The 18,780-nt window shown below is 40.0% G+C and overlaps 1 protein-coding gene and 1 pseudogene across 3 annotated transcripts in view; one reads left to right on the top strand and one right to left on the bottom strand.

Annotated features, from left to right (window-relative positions):
• Positions 1-18,780, top strand: part of LOC142111301 (cytokine receptor common subunit beta-like) — a 110,771-nt gene that overhangs the window by 63,829 nt on the left and 28,162 nt on the right. For all 3 annotated transcript variants that reach the window (XM_075193799.1, XM_075193800.1, XM_075193798.1), the window contains 2 exons: positions 2,267-2,424; positions 3,085-3,233. In XM_075193799.1, the coding sequence (XP_075049900.1) occupies positions 2,267-2,424; positions 3,085-3,233 (307 nt within the window). The remainder of the gene's footprint in view (positions 1-2,266; positions 2,425-3,084; positions 3,234-18,780) is intronic.
• LOC142111304 (5S ribosomal RNA) lies at positions 8,631-8,748 on the bottom strand (annotated as a pseudogene).

Genomic DNA, 18,780 nt, shown 5'->3' with positions numbered 1-18,780 from the left:
TCTGAGCCCAAAGCACTTGTAGTGCTACAAATTGTTTTTGACACTGCTGCAATATAGTACTTTTTTCACAGCCAGATAAATTTCTGCAAAAGAATGGGGGACACCCCAAAAGCAAATGGAAGTGCTAAATATATTTATTATTAAAGTGCTGCAATATAGTACTTTTTTCACAGCCAGATAAATTTCTGCAAAAGAATGGGGGACACCCCAATAGCACTTGGAGTGCCAGGAACAAAAAACCCTCCTCTCTTCTCCTCTTACTGCTGTAACAATCTGGTATTAAGCTTTCAATACTGTTGAATACAATCAATCACTGTCCCTGCGCTGATATAGCCAGTGTGACTTAACCCTGCTTTCTCCTTCTGTCAAATGGCGATGGATTGCTGTGGAGGCTGGTATTTATGCTTTTTAAATCTCGCGAGATCCGAGCTCAGAAAAACGAATACGTCACAATGACTCGGTACTCGGATACCCTAAATTCGGTAGGATTCGGATCTCGGGGAACCGAGCCCGCCCATCTCTACTGCTGAAGCACGGAGTTCTCCCTGTATAACGATGCACCTTCTATATTGGTGCCCGGACACTACAACAACACCTTTCTCATTGCTGTGTCCTGGGCGAGCGCACCATCCTATTTACGGCTGTGAGTCCTCCCCTGTTCTGTGGGGCCCTATGAGAGTGGGGTACCTGGGGCACATGCTCCCTAGCCCCTGTTCCATTACTTCATTACTTCCATTACTCCAATACTTCACCCCCTCTGTCTATGCGCTCTATATACTATATATATATATATATATATATATATATATATATATATATATAAAAAATGTATACACATACATGCCACAACATTAAAACCACTTGCCACCTACCTGATATTGTGTTGGTCCCCCTTCTGCCACCAAAACTGCTCTGACCCGTTGAGGAATGGACTCCGCAAGTGCTCTGAAGGTAGCACATCCTTTAAGCCCTGTGAGTTTCAAGGTGCGGCCTCCATGGATCTGGCTTGTTTTCCAGTACATCTAATAGATGCTCTTTTGGAGTGAGATCTGGGCAGGCCAAGTCAACACACTGAACTGTTTGTCATGTTCCTCAAACCATCACTGAACAACTTTTGCAGCGTGACAGTGTTTTCCTGTCAAAAGCGGTATTCAGAACAAGGAATACTGTTGCCATGAAGGGGTGTACTTGCTCTGCAGCAATGTTTACATTGGTATGTGTTTAAGTAACATCCACATGAATGCCAGGACTGAAGGTTTCCCAGCAGAACATTGCCCAGAGCATTACACTGCCTCTGCTGGCTTGCCCTTTTTCCATAGTGCATCCTGGTGCCATCTCTTCCCCAGGTAAGCAACACAAATGCACCAGGTCACCCACATGATGTAAAAGGAAATGTTACCCTGTCGGTTCACTGATTGACCTTCCTTGGACCACTTTTGGTAGGTACTAACCACTGACCGGGAAGACCTGCCATTTTGGAGATGCTCTGATCCAGTCATCTAGCCCTCACAGTTTGGCCAGGGCCGTAACTAGAGCTGGGCGATAGGGGCAACCGCCCAGGGCGCAAGGCTGAAGGGGGGCGCAGTTTATGAATGTTTTAGGTTAATTTGGTAAAAATTGTGGGCTAGGGGTGGCATTTTGCTTTCTAGCCCCAGGCGCTAAAATTTTAACCTACGGCTCTGAGTTTGGCCCTTGTCAAGGTTGCTCAGATCCTTACACTTGCCTGTTTTTCCTGCAACCAACACATCATGTTCAAGAAAGGACTGTTCACTTGCTGACTATTATATCCCACCCCTTGACAGGTGCCATTGTAATAAGATAATCAATGTTTTTCACTTCACTTGTCAGTGGTTGTAATGTAGTGACTGATCTGTGTATATACTATACTACACCACATGGTCATTATAAGTCTTATTATTGTGTGGGCATGCTGCAGCTCCACCTTGACTACCCTTCCAGGATTACCCCCTTCCTTTCACAGGACAAGAGCCAAGCAAAGCGAAAGAGTCAGTCATAATATTGCTTCTCTCTGGCAACACCACTTTTCTACAGCACTTGTGAATCTCTTCAACAGCGATTCTTAGTAAAAGTAAATATTGGGGACAGATGCACTATTAATGCTGGGTCAATAAGAAGGAGTTTGTAGTCTTGAGAAAAGAGGGGTTAATTTTTTTTGCATAAATGTAAACTCCCGTTAGTAGTTACATGTTTTTCGACACAAACTACTAAACTGGTTTCACATTTTCTATTGTTTTTTTTCCTTCAGGGAGAATGAATGTAAACCCAACTGCCAGCAGGAGAATCCTATGTACCTTACCTGTCACTGTAACGTAACTTTTGGAAATAATTCAGTTCCTGATATGCTACGTAACATCAGTGTTAGGCCAAGAAAATCAATTCTAGCTTTTGAAGATTGTCAGTTTGGTGAGTTCTGATGTGATGTGTTGATGTCTCCTATCAATAAATAGAAATTCATAAATGTAAAAAAATCATTAGATATTTGGTACTTGATTATATGGGCACCACTTAAAGCATGGGCTTCGCCCACATGGTTCCAGGGAGGATTTGCCTATCTTAAGCCAGTAGGGAGTTAGCGCTGCTGACCGAATCCCCCTGCTACTCTCCCTTCCCTCCCCCTCCCTGGCTGCCTGCCAACTGTTTAAGGATGTTGTGATGTGGGCGCTGGAAGAGGAAGATAGGGAGACACCAGAGAGCTGCAGTGAAGGACAGCCAAGGAGGTCCAGCTGCGGCCAAAATGACAGGTTGGCAGTGTCCACGTTTCAAGTGCTATAATTATCAAGATGCAAAAGGCATGACACACCATATGGAGAAATTGTTTTTCCGATTGTTAGAAAGTGGAAAAGAGCCTGCGTGAAAGTACCTATATATGGCCTGATTTTTTTGTTTGTTTGTTTTGTGTTATGTTTTTATCAGCATAGTGCGTTAAAGAACCAAAACGTTACCCAGCCAACAGATCTTCTTTTAACTCCCCCTAGTTTACTAGATAACTGACAGCTGAACTCTTTGTCCCACCATGTTGTTGCGGTTTACAATTAGAGATATAAATGTTCTTTTCTCCCTCAGTTAAACTTCAACCCAGAACCCTAATAATGAAGGAAACAAAACAAGGAGAGGTTTTTGTTGCTAGCTGGACAGGGCCAAATGAGAAAACCGGATTTAAACATCACTACGAACTTTGCTATTGGAGAGAGAACAATCTGAAGTTAAATGAGGTAAAGAATTTGAAAGTGTTATTGTTGTGATGTAACATGTACAATGCACCATTTCACAATTTCCTTTGCCCACTCTCCTGTTAATGGTAGGAGACTCCCATATTTCGGGTAGTCTTCCTGGGCTATCGGGAAAGTAGGTCACCCTCCTGAATTCCCCTTCTCTTTTCTGAGAAGTGGGCTAGGCAGAGCCGCAATGACTCAAGTCACGGTGTCACATCTCTTGCACTTGTCTCTTGGACCTCTTCTCCGGAGGTATAAAACGTAGGCAAGTATGGCTTAGCATTATTTCCTTGCAACTCTGGACCATTAGGTTTGATTCTGAACAAGGTTGCTGTCTGTATGGATTGTATGATTTTCTTGTGTTTAAATGGGTTTCATTTGGATGCTTCAATTTCATTAGGTCACTGGTAGATTAATTAGTAGATTAATTAATTGGTAGTTAACTAAATCTGTTAAACTGTATGCGTATTTGTGTAGTAGTTATACTATAAGCTACATGGAGGCAGAAGCTGATTTGCCTGAATAAAGTTCTTCAACTGTACAGCAAAGTGGAATATAGCGATGTTCTATAAATAAAGGATGAGTGGCATAATGTACCTCCTAAATATATATAATAGCATCATCATCATCACCATTTATTTATATAGCACCACTGATTCCGCAGCGCTGTACAGAGAACTCATTCACATCAATCCCTGCCCCATTGGGGAGCTTATAGTCTAAAAGACTAGGTTAATTTTGATAGCAGCCAATTAACCTACTAGTATGTTTTTGGTGTGTGGGAGGAAACCGGAGCACCCGGAGGAAACCCACGCAAACACGGGGAGAACATACAAACTCCACACAGATAAGGCCTGGAATTGAACTCATGACCCCAGCGCTGTGAGGTAGAAGTGCTAACCACTTAGTTACCATATACAGGCACAAGGTGGGTCACTGAAATCCAATACTAATAATATAAGGGGTGTTTTTTTTCCTTATAATACGCAACTTTTCCTGACACTGAAGGGATGACATCACAACTCACCAATTGTAAGCATTGACATCATAACTCTTCGGTTTTTGGCAATTGCAACTCATTGTTTATACAGACATTAGTTACAGTTTATTCATCTATTAGAATTATTTGAGCAATATATAATAATTATTGACAAAAGAGGGCATGGAGAGCATACAGCATTTTTTTTTTATTTCTGGTACCCAAACAATATGTAGTGATATAGTACTGTGCATGAGTAATGTGCATAATGTTACAATAATATAGTAATATATAGTATAGTTAGAGGAGTGTGTCATGACTATTGAATTTTGAATAAGTAGCTATGAGCAACAGGAGCGATGTTCACTATGGTACCCATAATCCCTGGTACAGAATGTTTATGGTTTGCCTTCTGCAGAGTCTATAAGTTCTCCTGGGAAAAGGACCAAACTTTTCACTGCTTTAGTTTTGTCATTATTTGACAGTTAAACCTGTGCAAGCATGCACAATATAATATACGTGGGATCCAGCCTCTTCTTCATGTCATGGACCCTGAAACGTCAGACTACAAATTCATTCTGCCTCCTTTCTCATTGTGCACTAAGTATTTTCTTTTTATCATAGTATGTCACATACACATCATGTCACATACACGTCTCTCTTCTTCACTGCTCTGTGTCCAACGTGCTAATCACGGCACGTTAACTCTATCTTTTTGCAGTAGACCCTGAGTCTTAGTGAGACATTGTTGTGAGCAGGGGAGGGTTGGCAAATTTTGGCCCAGGGGGCAAGACTTGACTCAGCAACCTATTTTAAAGGGAAAAAATGCTGGTGGCCCAGTGACCCAGCCCAAGTTAGCCCAGCCTGCCCCTGGTTGTGAGAACCTAAAAGAAGTTGTTCTGAATAGAATACATTCCATAACTGATAATCAGAGGATCATATAAACAGATTCTTGTCCCAAAATTGGATCCCCAATCACAGTTTGCATGCCCTACTTAATTATCACTTTCTCACCACAGTGCTTCTAAAGCATATTGAAAAAAATCTATTGAGAAATCTATGTCTACCATAGAGTCAGATAAAATGGTGCCCACCATAGGGGAGACCCATTAGAGTCTCTGCAGACTGATTAGGATTTTTCTTCATATCCCAAATCAAAATAATATATATATAATATATATGTCAGGGTTAGGGCCCAAATAAATTGAATTGATAAATTAAATTGATAAATATGAATGTACATGATTCCCCCCCTCAGACAAAAGTGGTTAAAAATATTTTGGCAGTAAGCGAGGGGGGAGGTAATTAGGCTAAGATCAGACATTCTTTCAGGAAACTCACTTAACAGGTTCCCATGTGTGTCATAATCTCTGTAGGCCATCTGCATTGCTCTTTTCCAAGAGTACTGAGTATATAGTTGAGACTTGGTGTTTTATATCTAGCTTCTCTAATTGTACTCTTAAGGGGTTTTCAAGGAGATCCAGGCTGGCCTTCTAAAAACGTAAGGTCAAAGCGTGTCTAAGTTGTAAATATTTAAAGAAATTACTTTTAAGTAGCTTGTACAATCCCTGAAGTTGTTGAAAAGGAAGTAATATCCCATCTACATATAATTGTCCAAGGTGAAGGATCCCATATAAAGGCCAGGTCTCGTCTTCCCCTATCTTTACCAATTCACCAAAATTTGTTTTAGGATCATAACCAGAGTTAATTATAATTTTAACTGAAGCCTGCCAAATATTTAGAGCTTGTGTTATTAAAGGAGGGCCACTTATAGATTGTTCAACAGCTAGGAGAATTTGGTTCAGGAGTGTTTAGATCTCGTTGCCGAAACCAGGAAACCATGAAGGTCTGAACCCTCACGAGATTGTAGCTATGTATTAATATGTGCTAAGTGAGAGGCAAAATAATAAAGTTGCGTATTTGGTTACGCAATTCCCCTCAATTTTCTGGATCTACACAAGATAGTAAATTTGACACAAGCTCGTTTATCTGCCCATACTAATGATGAAATTAAACTGTCAATGGTACGCAAAATAGATCGAGGTATATAGATTGGTGATTGTTGTAATATGTATAGAAACTTTGGTTGGAGGATCATTTTTAATAAATTAATCCGACCTGTAATAGTCAGTGGTAACTGTTTCCAAGCATGAATTTAGCCTTTGAGATATTCATATTGAGGTTGGAGATTATATTGAATATAGTTATTCATATTATTGGAGGTCTTTATACCTAAGTATTTAAATGTAGGAGTCCACTTCAAAGGGGTTTGTAACAATAGACCAGTTGGACAGGGATCCTTAACCGGAGATACACTCTACCTAAAACATATTTTTCGGATATAAAACCATTAATACATACTCTAGCTTTGGGACAAGAATAAAGCATTTTCACGTATTGAATGAAGACCGTTCCAATGCCAAATTTTAATAATACTGTCCACAGGTACCTCCACTCCACAGAATCAAAGGCCCTAGCAGCATCTAATCATTTAGTCATTTACATGCTTAGAGTAGACTGTCTAATTTTGGCATTGTGAATTAGAGAAACCTTTGGGTGAATACAAAAGATAAAAGCTACCTATGCATTTATATAAGAAATGCAAACTTTATAGAACATGCCTTCATATTTCATATTTTAGGAAATCAGTGTGCCACTCTGTAATTAGGAAATTTTATAATGCTGGGCGCTCATCAAATGTTTGACCTAATAATGCAGATACCTAGTAATCCAACTCGATTTACTTCAATAATGTTATAAAATCATTATGTAGTAGTTAAACATTTATTAAAATACAATAAAAGATATGATCATGTGTTACCATGAATAAATGCATAAATAATATGTACATCCAGATGGAAAGTAATGGTACCACTTTAAATAATAGTGTAATCTACACAATAATGCATAAACTGCAAACCTAATTGCATGGAATGACAGATAAAAAGCAATTAACAATTGATGACAGATAGAAAGCAATTAACAATTAATAATCCAAGGGATTGCATGAGAAGAGTCAATCTCATCAATATATGAACTCTAACAATAAATCATACATGAATCACAGTTCTAATCATCCAGATTGGTGACGTGTGCTGCTGAAGATAAGTACCATATAAATATATAATATAAAAAATATATCAGTCCTCATGAAGGTTGTAAACTTCCGAATCAAAGAAAATCCATCACGCTTAACATCAATTAACCAAAAAAATGAAGATGAATGAATCAGCCTACTAGTTGTGTAGTTCCATGCATTCGTTCCAATAAAACAAAGTATAACTCCGTGTTTTATGATGGTATAATACTTGCGGTTTGATGTTAAAGTGAGAGTAAGGTCCAGTCTCAGCAAAAAATCTAGTATATTGTCCCGATAATACAAACAGCTTATCCCAAGTAGAAGAAAAGATTAAGCAGCGGGTGATCACGCCGCTGCTGTTAGCGGCTAATGGTGCGTTCCACTGTGGAACGCAAACGCACTTCCGGTATTGACGTCACTTCCGGATAGTGCTATTGGCCAATAGAATAGAAATGGGTGGAACCCAACGCGTTTCGTCCTGCTCCGGACTTTCTCAAGGGCTATTGTGAACGTCTACGAACCAGTGGTTTAAATGTGCTGAGATTGAACCTGATAGGTTCCCAGATCTTTCGTGCCCCAGTCTCTGTTCTCTATGTTAAACGGCTCATTATGCACACAAATAAATGCAATATATTAGTACTCTTAATGGTTACATTAATCAGCATGATATTCTTACTATGTTATATGCATCCCCAAGATTCGTACAGCAATAAACAATGTACACAGTTATATTAACAATTACAATTGTCTTGAGTTACCTTATTGCGATGATATTATTAATAATAATAATAATAATAATAATAATAATAAATAAATTGAAAAATAAAAAATAAATAAATAAAAATAAATAAATAAATAATAAAAAATAAAATAAAAAAAATCTAAAAATAAAATAAAAAAATAAAAAATTATAAGGATAAAAATAAGATTGTGAACATATATAAGAGTTTTTATATATAAACATTGAGTGCATAGCAGATATTTTCCCATGGGATCAGATTCTGTTTACAATATCATAAGGAAGCAATATTTATAGATGAAAAGGACAAGATGTTAAAATAACATATTTTTATCACATGATCCTTTTAGACTTAATGATGTATATTTTGTCATATTGAGGGCGCAGTCTAGTCATAGTGGCTCATAATGAAGGTTCGCCCACTGTGAAGATAGTGGGGGATCTCCATTTTGGAAACAAGTATGATATTAGACAGTAATAAAATGACATTAAGAGGATCCCATGTTGAATTTACTATAGTCTGATTCCTATTATGATTCCACTACTTCTTTGTCTGGGCATAGTGCAGATAGCAATGGAGAGCGTGAGGGATGGGAAAGGAACCTACAGCACCGGGTATTCATAGGTAGTCTCCTATCCCATTACTTACCTGGCCCTCTCTGCTTGGCTTCCAAGGTCAGCTGGGATTGGGCATAACCAGAGAGGTATGGCTGTAAGTTCAAAAATCCCACTACCCGCTCATACCATGCTCACTGTACAGTTGCCCATCTATCCATGTGGAGTATGGCTGGCATGTGTAAATTCATCACAGAGAGAGGTCAAATTCAATATTGAGACCTTTGGGTGCCAAAGTCTTCAAATAATAAATGGCCTTAGTTTCCTCTTTATTTAGATATTTTGTCAAATTCCCTCCTCTCCAATTCCTATTAATTTTCTTGATCCCAATAAATGACATCCCTTCATACTGGCAGTTATGTGTGTCTTTAAAGTGCTTCGACACATGATGGTTTTCGAACCCAATAGTTATGTTCCTCAGATGTTCTCTGATCCTTTCCTTTAATAGTCTAATGGTTCTACCTACATATTGTTTGCCACAACTACATTGTAGTAGGTAGATAACGTTCCTACTATTACAGGTAATGAATTCCTTGATCTGGTATATTTTGCCACTGACCTCAGAGTGATACTCTGTGATTGGCCTGGTGCTCCTGCACCTTAATCTTGTGCAGTTCGAGCAATGTCCGCAGTAATAGAATCCTTTTTTGGTGTTATGTAACCAGTTACCAATCTTATTAGGTTCTTCTTTGGGAATATAGCTGGAAGTTAGTTTTTGTTTGAAGTCAGGGGCTTTTCTAAAGGACATGCAAGGTTTTGCTGGTAATATAGATCCCAGTAGGTCATCCTGTTGCAGAATATACCAATGCTTTTGGATAATATGTCTAATTTTATCTGATTCCTGCGAATAGTTTGACACAAAGAATATAGTATCGTTGTTTAGTGTAGTAGATCGTGTGGATTTCTCCTTGCCACTAATATTTTTGTTTTTATATTTAAGTAACTGACTCCTATCAGTATCCTGAAGTTTATTAAAGGCTTGGCCAACTATATGAGGATCATATTTCTTGTCGAGAAATTGTTGCTGCATTTCTTTACCTTGTTCAATAAAGTCCTCTATTGCTGTACAGTTACGTCTAACACGAGTGAACTGACTAAATGGTATACTGTGTAGCCAGTTCGGATGATGACTGCTATTCGGCAAGATGAAACTGTTGATGTCAACCGCTTTTTGGTATGTTTTAGTCATTATCTTGTTCTCTTTGATAAAAATCTCGAGATCTAAAAATTGTATAGATGATTGACTATAATTAGCCACAAATTTTAACCCAAGCTCATTAGTGTTAATATATCCAAGAAATTGAAGTAGGGCTTGTTCTGTACCTTTCCAAATAACCACAATATCATCAATGTATCGCCTCCATAGTACCAGGTTCGCACTCCAGCTATGTTGGGTCCAGATATATCCGTTCTTCCAATAACTCATATAGAGATTTGCATAGCTGGGTGCGAACCTGGTACCCATTGCGGTTCCTTGCATCTGCAAATAATAGTCCCCCTCATACCAAAAATAATTATGATACTAAATGAATTCAATAATAGATAAAATGAATTCAACCTGATGATGAGTAAGACTGGAGTCTGATTCCAAAAAGAATCTGGTGCTAGCTATTCCTAACTTATGCCTGATGACCGTGTAGAGCGATGATACATCTCATGTGACTAACCAATATTCATTATCCCACGTAATGTTCTCGAGGAGTCGTAGGATATGTGTAGTGTCCTGAAGGTAAGCTTCTTGTGTTTTCACATATGGTTGCAGGAACATATCGACATAGTGAGACAGCTAGCCATACAGTCATTTGAGCAAGGATGGCTACATGACATTACAACACATTCAGTTTCTATTACTGATATCGATACCCCTTTGAAGACACCCATCAGACCCCAGTTAGATACACCCATCTTGGTCAGAGAACATGATCATACTTTATATTCAACACCACTGTCTAAATCAGACCAGGACAACACAGATATAGGGGATACATATATTGATCCCTCAAATCCACTGACCCAAATCAGTCATTTTTTAGGACTGGGTCCGAGGTTCCTAGGGTTGAGCCAGAACAACATGAGACTACGAACACTAAAAAGAAAATCAGAACAATTAGAAGAGGTAGAAGAGGAGGTCATGGACGCAAACAGAGAGAAAAGGAACATAACATCTCCCCGATAGGAATTTTCAACCTCAGTGGTCATATACTTACATCGCATGAGACTAGTGTTTTAAACAAAGGCCTCAAGTTTGCCCCCACTAATAGACTGAATAAGTTTGAAACTTTTATAGACATTCATAAATATGTCAGAAAATTGACCCTCAAGAGATATTATGCTAAAACTCCAATAGAAGCAGCAATGAGGCAAAATACTGATCTGTATAAGCACACGAGTTTAAAACCACCTTCTACATTTTATCCGAAGCAATCTAAAAGTAAAGAAATCACAACATTTGAAACATTAGTCTTATCGGATCTAGATAAAATAAAAGAAAGGAAGTCTCATATACATATGAATCTTACTAACGAAGAATGTAAAGCCCTAAAAGATTTACAAGATCTAGATACAGTGGTTATCAAACCAGCTGACAAGGGAGGAAGGATTGTTATTTTAGATCGGGCTGATTATGTAGCAGAACTGACCCGACTCCACCCATTACTCTTTTTTGGTTTATTGATGTTAAGCGTGATGGATTTTCTTTGATTCGGAAGTTTACAACCTTCATGAGGACTGATATATTTTTTATATTATATATTTATATGGTACTTATCTTCAGCAGCACGCGTCACCAATCTGGATGATTAGAACTGTGATTCATGTATGATTTATTGTTAGAGTTCATATATTGATGAGATTGACTCTTCTCATGCAATCCCTTGGATTATTAATTGTTAATTGCTTTCTATCTGTCATCAATTGTTAATTGCTTTTTATCTGTCATTCCATGCAATTAGGTTTGCAGTTTATGCATTATTGTGCAGATTACACTATTATTTAAAGTGGTACCATTACTTTCCATCTGGATGTACATATTGTTTATTCATTTATTCATTTATTCATGGTAACACATGATCATATCTTTTATTGTATTTTAATAAATGTTTAACTACTATATAATGATTTTATAACATTATTGAAGTAAATCGAGTTGGACTACTAGGTATCTGCATTATTAGGTCAAACATTTGATGAGCGCCCAACACTATAAAATTTCTTGATCTATTCTAAAGGGAGGGATACCCTTAGCAGGTGCAGCTTTCACAAACCTTGGGTGGAGAGCGCGATTCCATATTATAATACTCTGTAAAGTTTAGATACCAACTGTACAGCAAAACAGCAGTAGTCACATATCTTTCGTAATATTTGATTTTGTTGCACTTTTCAATATGTGATATGTAAATGTACGGGAGGTTATGATTGATTTATTGAAGGGGGAATTATGTGTCTGGGATATGTTTGAGAAAAATTATGGACAGTCAAAGCTTTTGGATTATTTTTAGATTAAGTATAATTGATGTTGGGGGACATTTTCTCCCCCTCTGAATGCTCTCCCAGTGAAGCCTGCTTAAATACCCTGTGTGTGAAAGGGTAGATTGTCAGCTCTTGGGTTCTTAATCTAATTGAAGAGCTATCCAGTTCACTCTGCCTTGTGTCCAGCATGCAGATTATGACACATAAGTTTTATTCTCTGTAATTTCAACTGTATTGCATTGATATTTTGTATGTCATTTACTATATGTTCCTTTATATTATATCCAAATGCCCTGTACCTTTGTATATTACATCTAAAATTGAATACATTTAGTCCTTGATACTCTAAGGAATCTATTAACCTTTTATGAAGAGTATTGTTTGGCCATGTTAACGCTTTGAATGCTAGTGCTTGAATTGTTAATTAATTTAACTAAAAACCTAGTGTGTGCCAGCGTGTACATTTGTATAACAGGGGGCAATTTAGCAAATCTATAACCTGTATGATAGGTGAGTGAAAGATTGAGTGAAACACTCAAAGTCAGGGACACTGGGAGCACATTCCTGAAAATGTATTTTTCTCTTTCATGGGATCTGGGAGACCCTGCTTCACCATGGAGATATAGAGGTAGCTCCCCAGCTGGGCACCCAGCCGTTACTTAAAAATAAAGGAAGTCTCCTTCCCTTCATATATCCCCCCACTCTCTGGTAATCACCATTTTGTTCCTGGAGTTGAGCGCTTACCTCCGGATTGCAAATGTTCTTTTTTTCTTTTATCTTTTTCTACCTCATTCCCATGTCGATGTCTGGAGAATGGTATCAGACTGCTTTGGTGGAGGGGGGCTAAGCTGCTACGGGTGGGTCGGGAAACAGGTCAGGCAGCAACCTCTTTTAAGGGAAGCTTTCCAGCTAGGGACAGCAAGGTGCTGTTCCATTAACAGCTGAACAGGACCTGAGGTGGGGAGCTGATCCCCCTGTGATTGACTCCTCCTCCTTAACGGTTTTTATTCCCCCCCAGTATAAAAAGCCTGCCAGAATATGGCATTTTGCCTTTCATACTTAATGGCTAAGGGCTTTTTTCGTTCTTCCCCCTTTGTGTATGTCGGTTGAATTAAGGAGCTGAGATTTTTGTTCTGAAAATGTAATTGTTTATTTTTGAAAAGCACTTACAACTTTCTAGACTTCGCTTTATTTACAGCTAGTCATCTTTTGCTTTATTTTGCTTGTATTCTGTTTCCTCCCTATTATGTCTGAGAAAAAGGACTGGTTCCAAAGCTAAAGCTTCTAAGTTGGTTATTTATTTTAACTGTTCTAGATGCCAGGCAAAATTGCCTAGTGGATGTCAGGTTCCAGATGCCCAAAGTACGGCTTGCTAATCTCAGGACCGTCTGGAATTGATGCTGCTGACACAGAACCGGATTGGTACAATCTATCTCTGAGTTAACTCTCTTTGCAGAGCATCAGAAGGAGATGAATGAGTTTCCCTCAGTTGTACCAGCACAGTTTCTGATACTGAATTGTCTCATCAGAGTAGCAGTTCTAAGTTGCATGGGGCAGGGGGTATTTTGAATCTCCTTGTATTAAATTGTTAGAAAGATTGGTTTTAGGCCTAGCTAAGATGTCTTCTTTCCTAAGGAATGTTGTAGATGCTTCTTTTCAGAGACCCTGTAAAAGACACATCCCTTTTCTGGTTCTCAGAGGGGACTCAGATTTTGAGTTCTCTTTACAAGAGGAGGATGAAATGCCCCGAAATATGGATTATGAGGACCTGTTTAGTTTTGACGAAGAACCGGGTTTTAGTCAGGGAGTGGAAGATTTAGTCATGGCCATTTGCCAGACTCTGAACATAAAGGATGCAGAGGATCCTTCACTTCTGGACGTTTCACTTTTTAAAAGAAAGAAGTAGCATTCAGTTTCTTTTCCTTCCTCTTCTCATTTATCTAATATGTTGGAGGAACCTTGTTTTAAATGGACAAAAAATTCCAGGTTCCAAGGAGGTTTCCATTAAACTATACTTTTCCAGTTGAGAATACAATAAGAAGGGAAGTTCCACCAAAGGTTGGTATGCCTATGACCCAGTTATCTAGACATACCACATTCCGGTTACAGAGTCTGCCTCTCTTAAGGATAGTACAGACCGTAAGTGTGAAGGCATTTTAAAAACGATCTATGTGGTGGCAGGAGCAGGTCTCAGATCAAGTCATTGAGGACCTTCAGTCAGACACACCTGGCTCTGATATTCTACCTGTGATGGACCACATTAGAGAATCATCTGATTACCTAGGTGAAGCAGCTTTAGATGCAGTCCAAGTGGACTCTAGGATTTCTGCTTCTGCAGTGGGCACCAGAAGAGTTATTATTTTTGGTCAAATCTTGGGACTCCAATATGGAGTCTAAAGGGGACTTTACTCTTTGATGGTCAGGCCCTCTTTGGTCCTGAACTGGATAAAATTATAAATCAGACGACAGGAGGAAAGAGCTCTTTTCTCCCTGTTAATTCCTCCAGGACTAGATTTCCAGGTTAATGGTCCTTTCGTTTTCAAAGAAACAACCGAAGGAATTCAGCTAGGATTCTGGCTTGGGCAGAACAACATGTTCCAGTAATTTCAGCAGTCTGGAAAATTGAGAGGCAGGTTTTATCAGCAGAAATTCATTTCTCACAGGGAAATGGTCTCTCTATCCACAGGTCTACGATCAGATCACAAAGAGAAAGGGACTGCCAGAGGTCGCCATGATAACCTCACACTTCAATCACAAAGTAGAAAGATTTTGCTCAAGGATCCAGGATCCTTAGGCATTCCTGGTGAATGCTTTCATAGTGCCATGGGATTTCCATCTAATATATGTTTTTCTTCCAATAGCCATACTTCCTCATGTTCTCAAGAAAGCTGGGAAAGAAAGAGCTCCAGTGATGTTGGTGGCACCAGACTGGCTAAAAATAACTTACATAGCAATCAACTGAATCATTGAGGTGCCGGCTGGGTGGGAGGAGAGGATGCTACTTTTGTTGTTATGCAACTAGTCCAGATCGTAGCGGTGGACATCCTGCACATACACAAGACTAAGTTCAACACACTGTCATTTAATAAGGAGACATGCTGCTAACAGATCAGACATGCAGTGGTGACCACTGCATAACTATACACAACATCTATCACTTGCTGACAGGGAAAGGATGTCAGTTATAGATCTGACCTGTAACGGTGATAATCATATTCCTAAACACATGAGAGCACAATTGACTGTCACCTGACAGAGAAAGGACACTGGTAATAGATCTGGGGGTAAATGTATCAAACTGCGAGTTTGCCAGCGTGTTTAAATCGCGGCAAATCGCGGGGGTTTACCCGCAATTTTTTTTTTTAAAAAAACTGGAAATGTATCAAGCTGCGATTTTGACACTCATGTTCAAAATCGCTGGTCATCTCTGGCAATTTTGAGCGATGTAAACACTGACGAGTTTAGCAAACTCTCCTGTGTTTGGCAAACTCGCCTGTGTTGTAACAGTGAGTTGTAAACACATCACTGTTACACTGCCCCTGTCATACAGCTGCCGGAGCTCCGGCAGCTGTAAAAACTGTAAAGAACAGACAAAAGTAAAAAAAAAAAAAAGCGTGGGGTCCCCCTGCTATTTATGCTTAACCCTAGTGCTGCCTGACTAGTGCTGGTCCCGTGAAAATCGGGGAAAAATTTTGCGTGGGGTTCCCCCGATTTTCACTTTACCAGCACTAGGCAAACCAGCCAGGGTTGGCGGCACTATAGCAGGGGGACGCGCGGCAGGGGTCCCCCTGCCATAATGACTAACCAACCCTAGACTGTTCAGCGCTGGGCTGGATTCCCTAGGGAGTGGGGTCCACTGAAAAAAACAAGCGCCCCCCCCCCCCCTAGAAAGAACCAGCCCAGTGCTGATAGCACTAGGGCTCTTCCTACTACCCCTGGGCTGTGGGTAGTAGGGTAATACGGCGGTAAAGTAGTAAAAAAAACAAACTGACACCAATTTTGTTTGTGGAACTACAAGTCCCCGCCAGCCAGGTTGCCAAAAACAGTGTGGCCATGCTGGTGCTTGTATAACTACAAGCACCAGCATACCCATGGCAGCCAGGGCATGTTGGCACTTGGAGAACCACAAGTGCCAACATGCCCTGACATCCCTGGCTTGCTGGGCCCTGTAGTTCCACAAAGAAAAAAGTTTACAAAGCCACAACACCCTCTTATAAACCACAAGTATTTATTAAAAATAATAAAACCCAAATACTTACCAATGATGCCTTCTTTTTTGATCCAATGTCAGTTATTATTTGTAAATCCATCTTGCCGGCTTGCCCCAGTCTTAGCCATTTGTACCTCCATAAGGGAATCTTTGCCAACAGGAACTCTTTGCCCAGAAGGGGCCCATATTTGTACATCCCGACTCTTTAGTGTTGCTTGAAGATAAAAAAAACAAAAACCAGGAGCCGCCGCAAACACCTCCTACCTAGTAGGAGGTCCGTTTCGCAATGCTCTTACGCTGTTTGCGTAAGAGCTAACTACTGTATTATGGTATTTTCCCACGCTAGTGGGGAAATCACATAATACTGTATCTAGCGCTTACGCAATAAACGTAGCGCATTGCGCATGCGCTACGCTACTTGGGTAAGCTGTATTTACTGTATTACAGCTTACGCAAGTAGCGTAGCGCATGTGCAATGCACTACGTTAATTGCGTAAGCGCTAGATACAGTATTATGTGATTTCCCCACTAGCGTGGGAAAATACCATAATACAGTAGTTAGCTCTTACGCAAACAGCGTAAGAGCATTGCGAAACGGACCTCCTACTAGGTAGGAGGTGTTTGCGGCGGCTCCTGGTTTTTGTTTTTTTTATCTTCAAGCAACACTAAAGAGTCGGGATGTACAAATATGGGCCCCTTCTGGGCGAAGAGTTCCTGTTGGCAAAGATTCCCTTATGGAGGTACAAATGGCTGGGACTGGGGCAAACTGGCAAGATGGATTTACAAATAATAACTGACATTGGATCAAAAAAGAAGGCATCATTGGTAAGTATTTGGGTTTTATTATTTTTAATAAATACTTGTGGTTTATAAGAGGGTGTTGTGGCTTTGTAAACTTTTTTCTTTGTGGAACTACAGGGCCCAGCAAGCCAGGGATGTCAGGGCATGTTGGCACTGGTGGTTCTCCAAGTGCCAACATGCCCTGGCTGCCATGGGTATGCTGGTGCTTGTAGTTATACAAGCACCAGCATGGCCACACTGTTTTTGGCAACCTGGCTGGCGGGGACTTGTAGTTCCACAAACAAAATTGGTGTCAGTTTTTTTTTTTTACTACTTTACCGCTGTATTACCCTACTACCCACAGCCCAGTGATAGTAGGAAGAGCCCTAGTGCTATCAGCACTGGGCTGGTTCTTTCTAGGGGGGGGGGGGTGCTTGTTTTTTTCAGTGGACCCCACTCCCTAGGGAATCCAGCCCAGCGCTGAACAGTCTAGGGTTGGTTAGTCATTATGGCAGGGGGACCCCTGCCGCGCGTCCCCCTGCTATAGTGCCGCCAACCCTGGCTGGTTTGCCTAGTGCTGGTAAAGTGAAAATCGGGGGAACCCCAAGCAAAATTTTTCCCCGATTTTCACGGGACCAGCACTAGTCAGGCAGCACTAGGGTTAAGCATAAATAGCAGGGGGACCCCACGCTTTTTTTTTTTTTTTTTTACTTTTATCTGTTCTTTACAGTTTTAACACTGCCAGGGCATGTAACAGTGATGTGTTGATACATCACGCTGCTATCAAGCAGCGTGTTTTGAAGAAAACTCTCCTGAGTTTGCTAACTCGCAGCTTCATACATTTGAGAGCTGTATAGCTGCAGTGGCAAACAGTGGTGAGTTTGATCTCTGGCGATTTTGCAAGTAGCGATTTTGACATAAGCAGAACTCTGGCGATTTTGCATGAAATCTCAGCTTCATACATCGGCTAGTTTCAACTCTCCTGAGAAAATCGCTGGAGTTGCAAACTCGCAGCTTGATACATTTACCCCCTGGTGTGCAGTGGTGATCACCATACGCTTAGTACATCAGACAGAGAAAGGATGCTAGCTACTGTTGCTAGGCAACTGATCCAGCGTGCTGCAGTGATCACCATATTTCTTAACAGAGACGGAGACATCCTAAGAATGGTAGCCGAACCAGCATGACAACTTCCACTAAGGGAGGGGAGGATCTTCTCTCTCAGGGTCCATTTTACACCACAGTTTAGCTTGACCATTTTAAGGGTCAATGGGTTCTCTGAAATGGTGATCCAGACTATGTTAAAGGCTAGGAAACCTATTTCTGCCTTATACTATCACAGAATTTAGACCTATTTGTCATGTTGTGAACATAGAGCATTCCAGATCTCAGTTTTAAGTCTGGCCCGTCTTCTCTCTTTTTCTTCAGGATGGTTTAGGCAAGAGGCTAAAATTAGTTTCCTTAAGGGTCTAGGTGTCTGCTTTGTCTATCTTCTTACAAAAGAAGCTTGCTAGTATTCCAGAGGTACAGACTCTTTTACAGGTGGTTCTGAGACTCCAGACGCCTTTTGTTCCTTCTATAGAACCTTGGGATTTTGATCTGACTTTATTGGTTATTGAACCAACGTCATTTTGAACTTTTAGATTCCATAGAATTTAAATATCTTACTTGGAAGAT

The sequence above is a fragment of the Mixophyes fleayi genome, assembly GCF_038048845.1.
Source record: "Mixophyes fleayi isolate aMixFle1 chromosome 4 unlocalized genomic scaffold, aMixFle1.hap1 SUPER_4_unloc_2, whole genome shotgun sequence".
Classification (NCBI taxonomy): Eukaryota; Metazoa; Chordata; class Amphibia; order Anura; family Limnodynastidae; genus Mixophyes; species Mixophyes fleayi.
The sequence above is the reverse complement of the archived record's forward strand: the minus strand, read 5'-3'. Positions and strand labels throughout refer to the sequence as shown.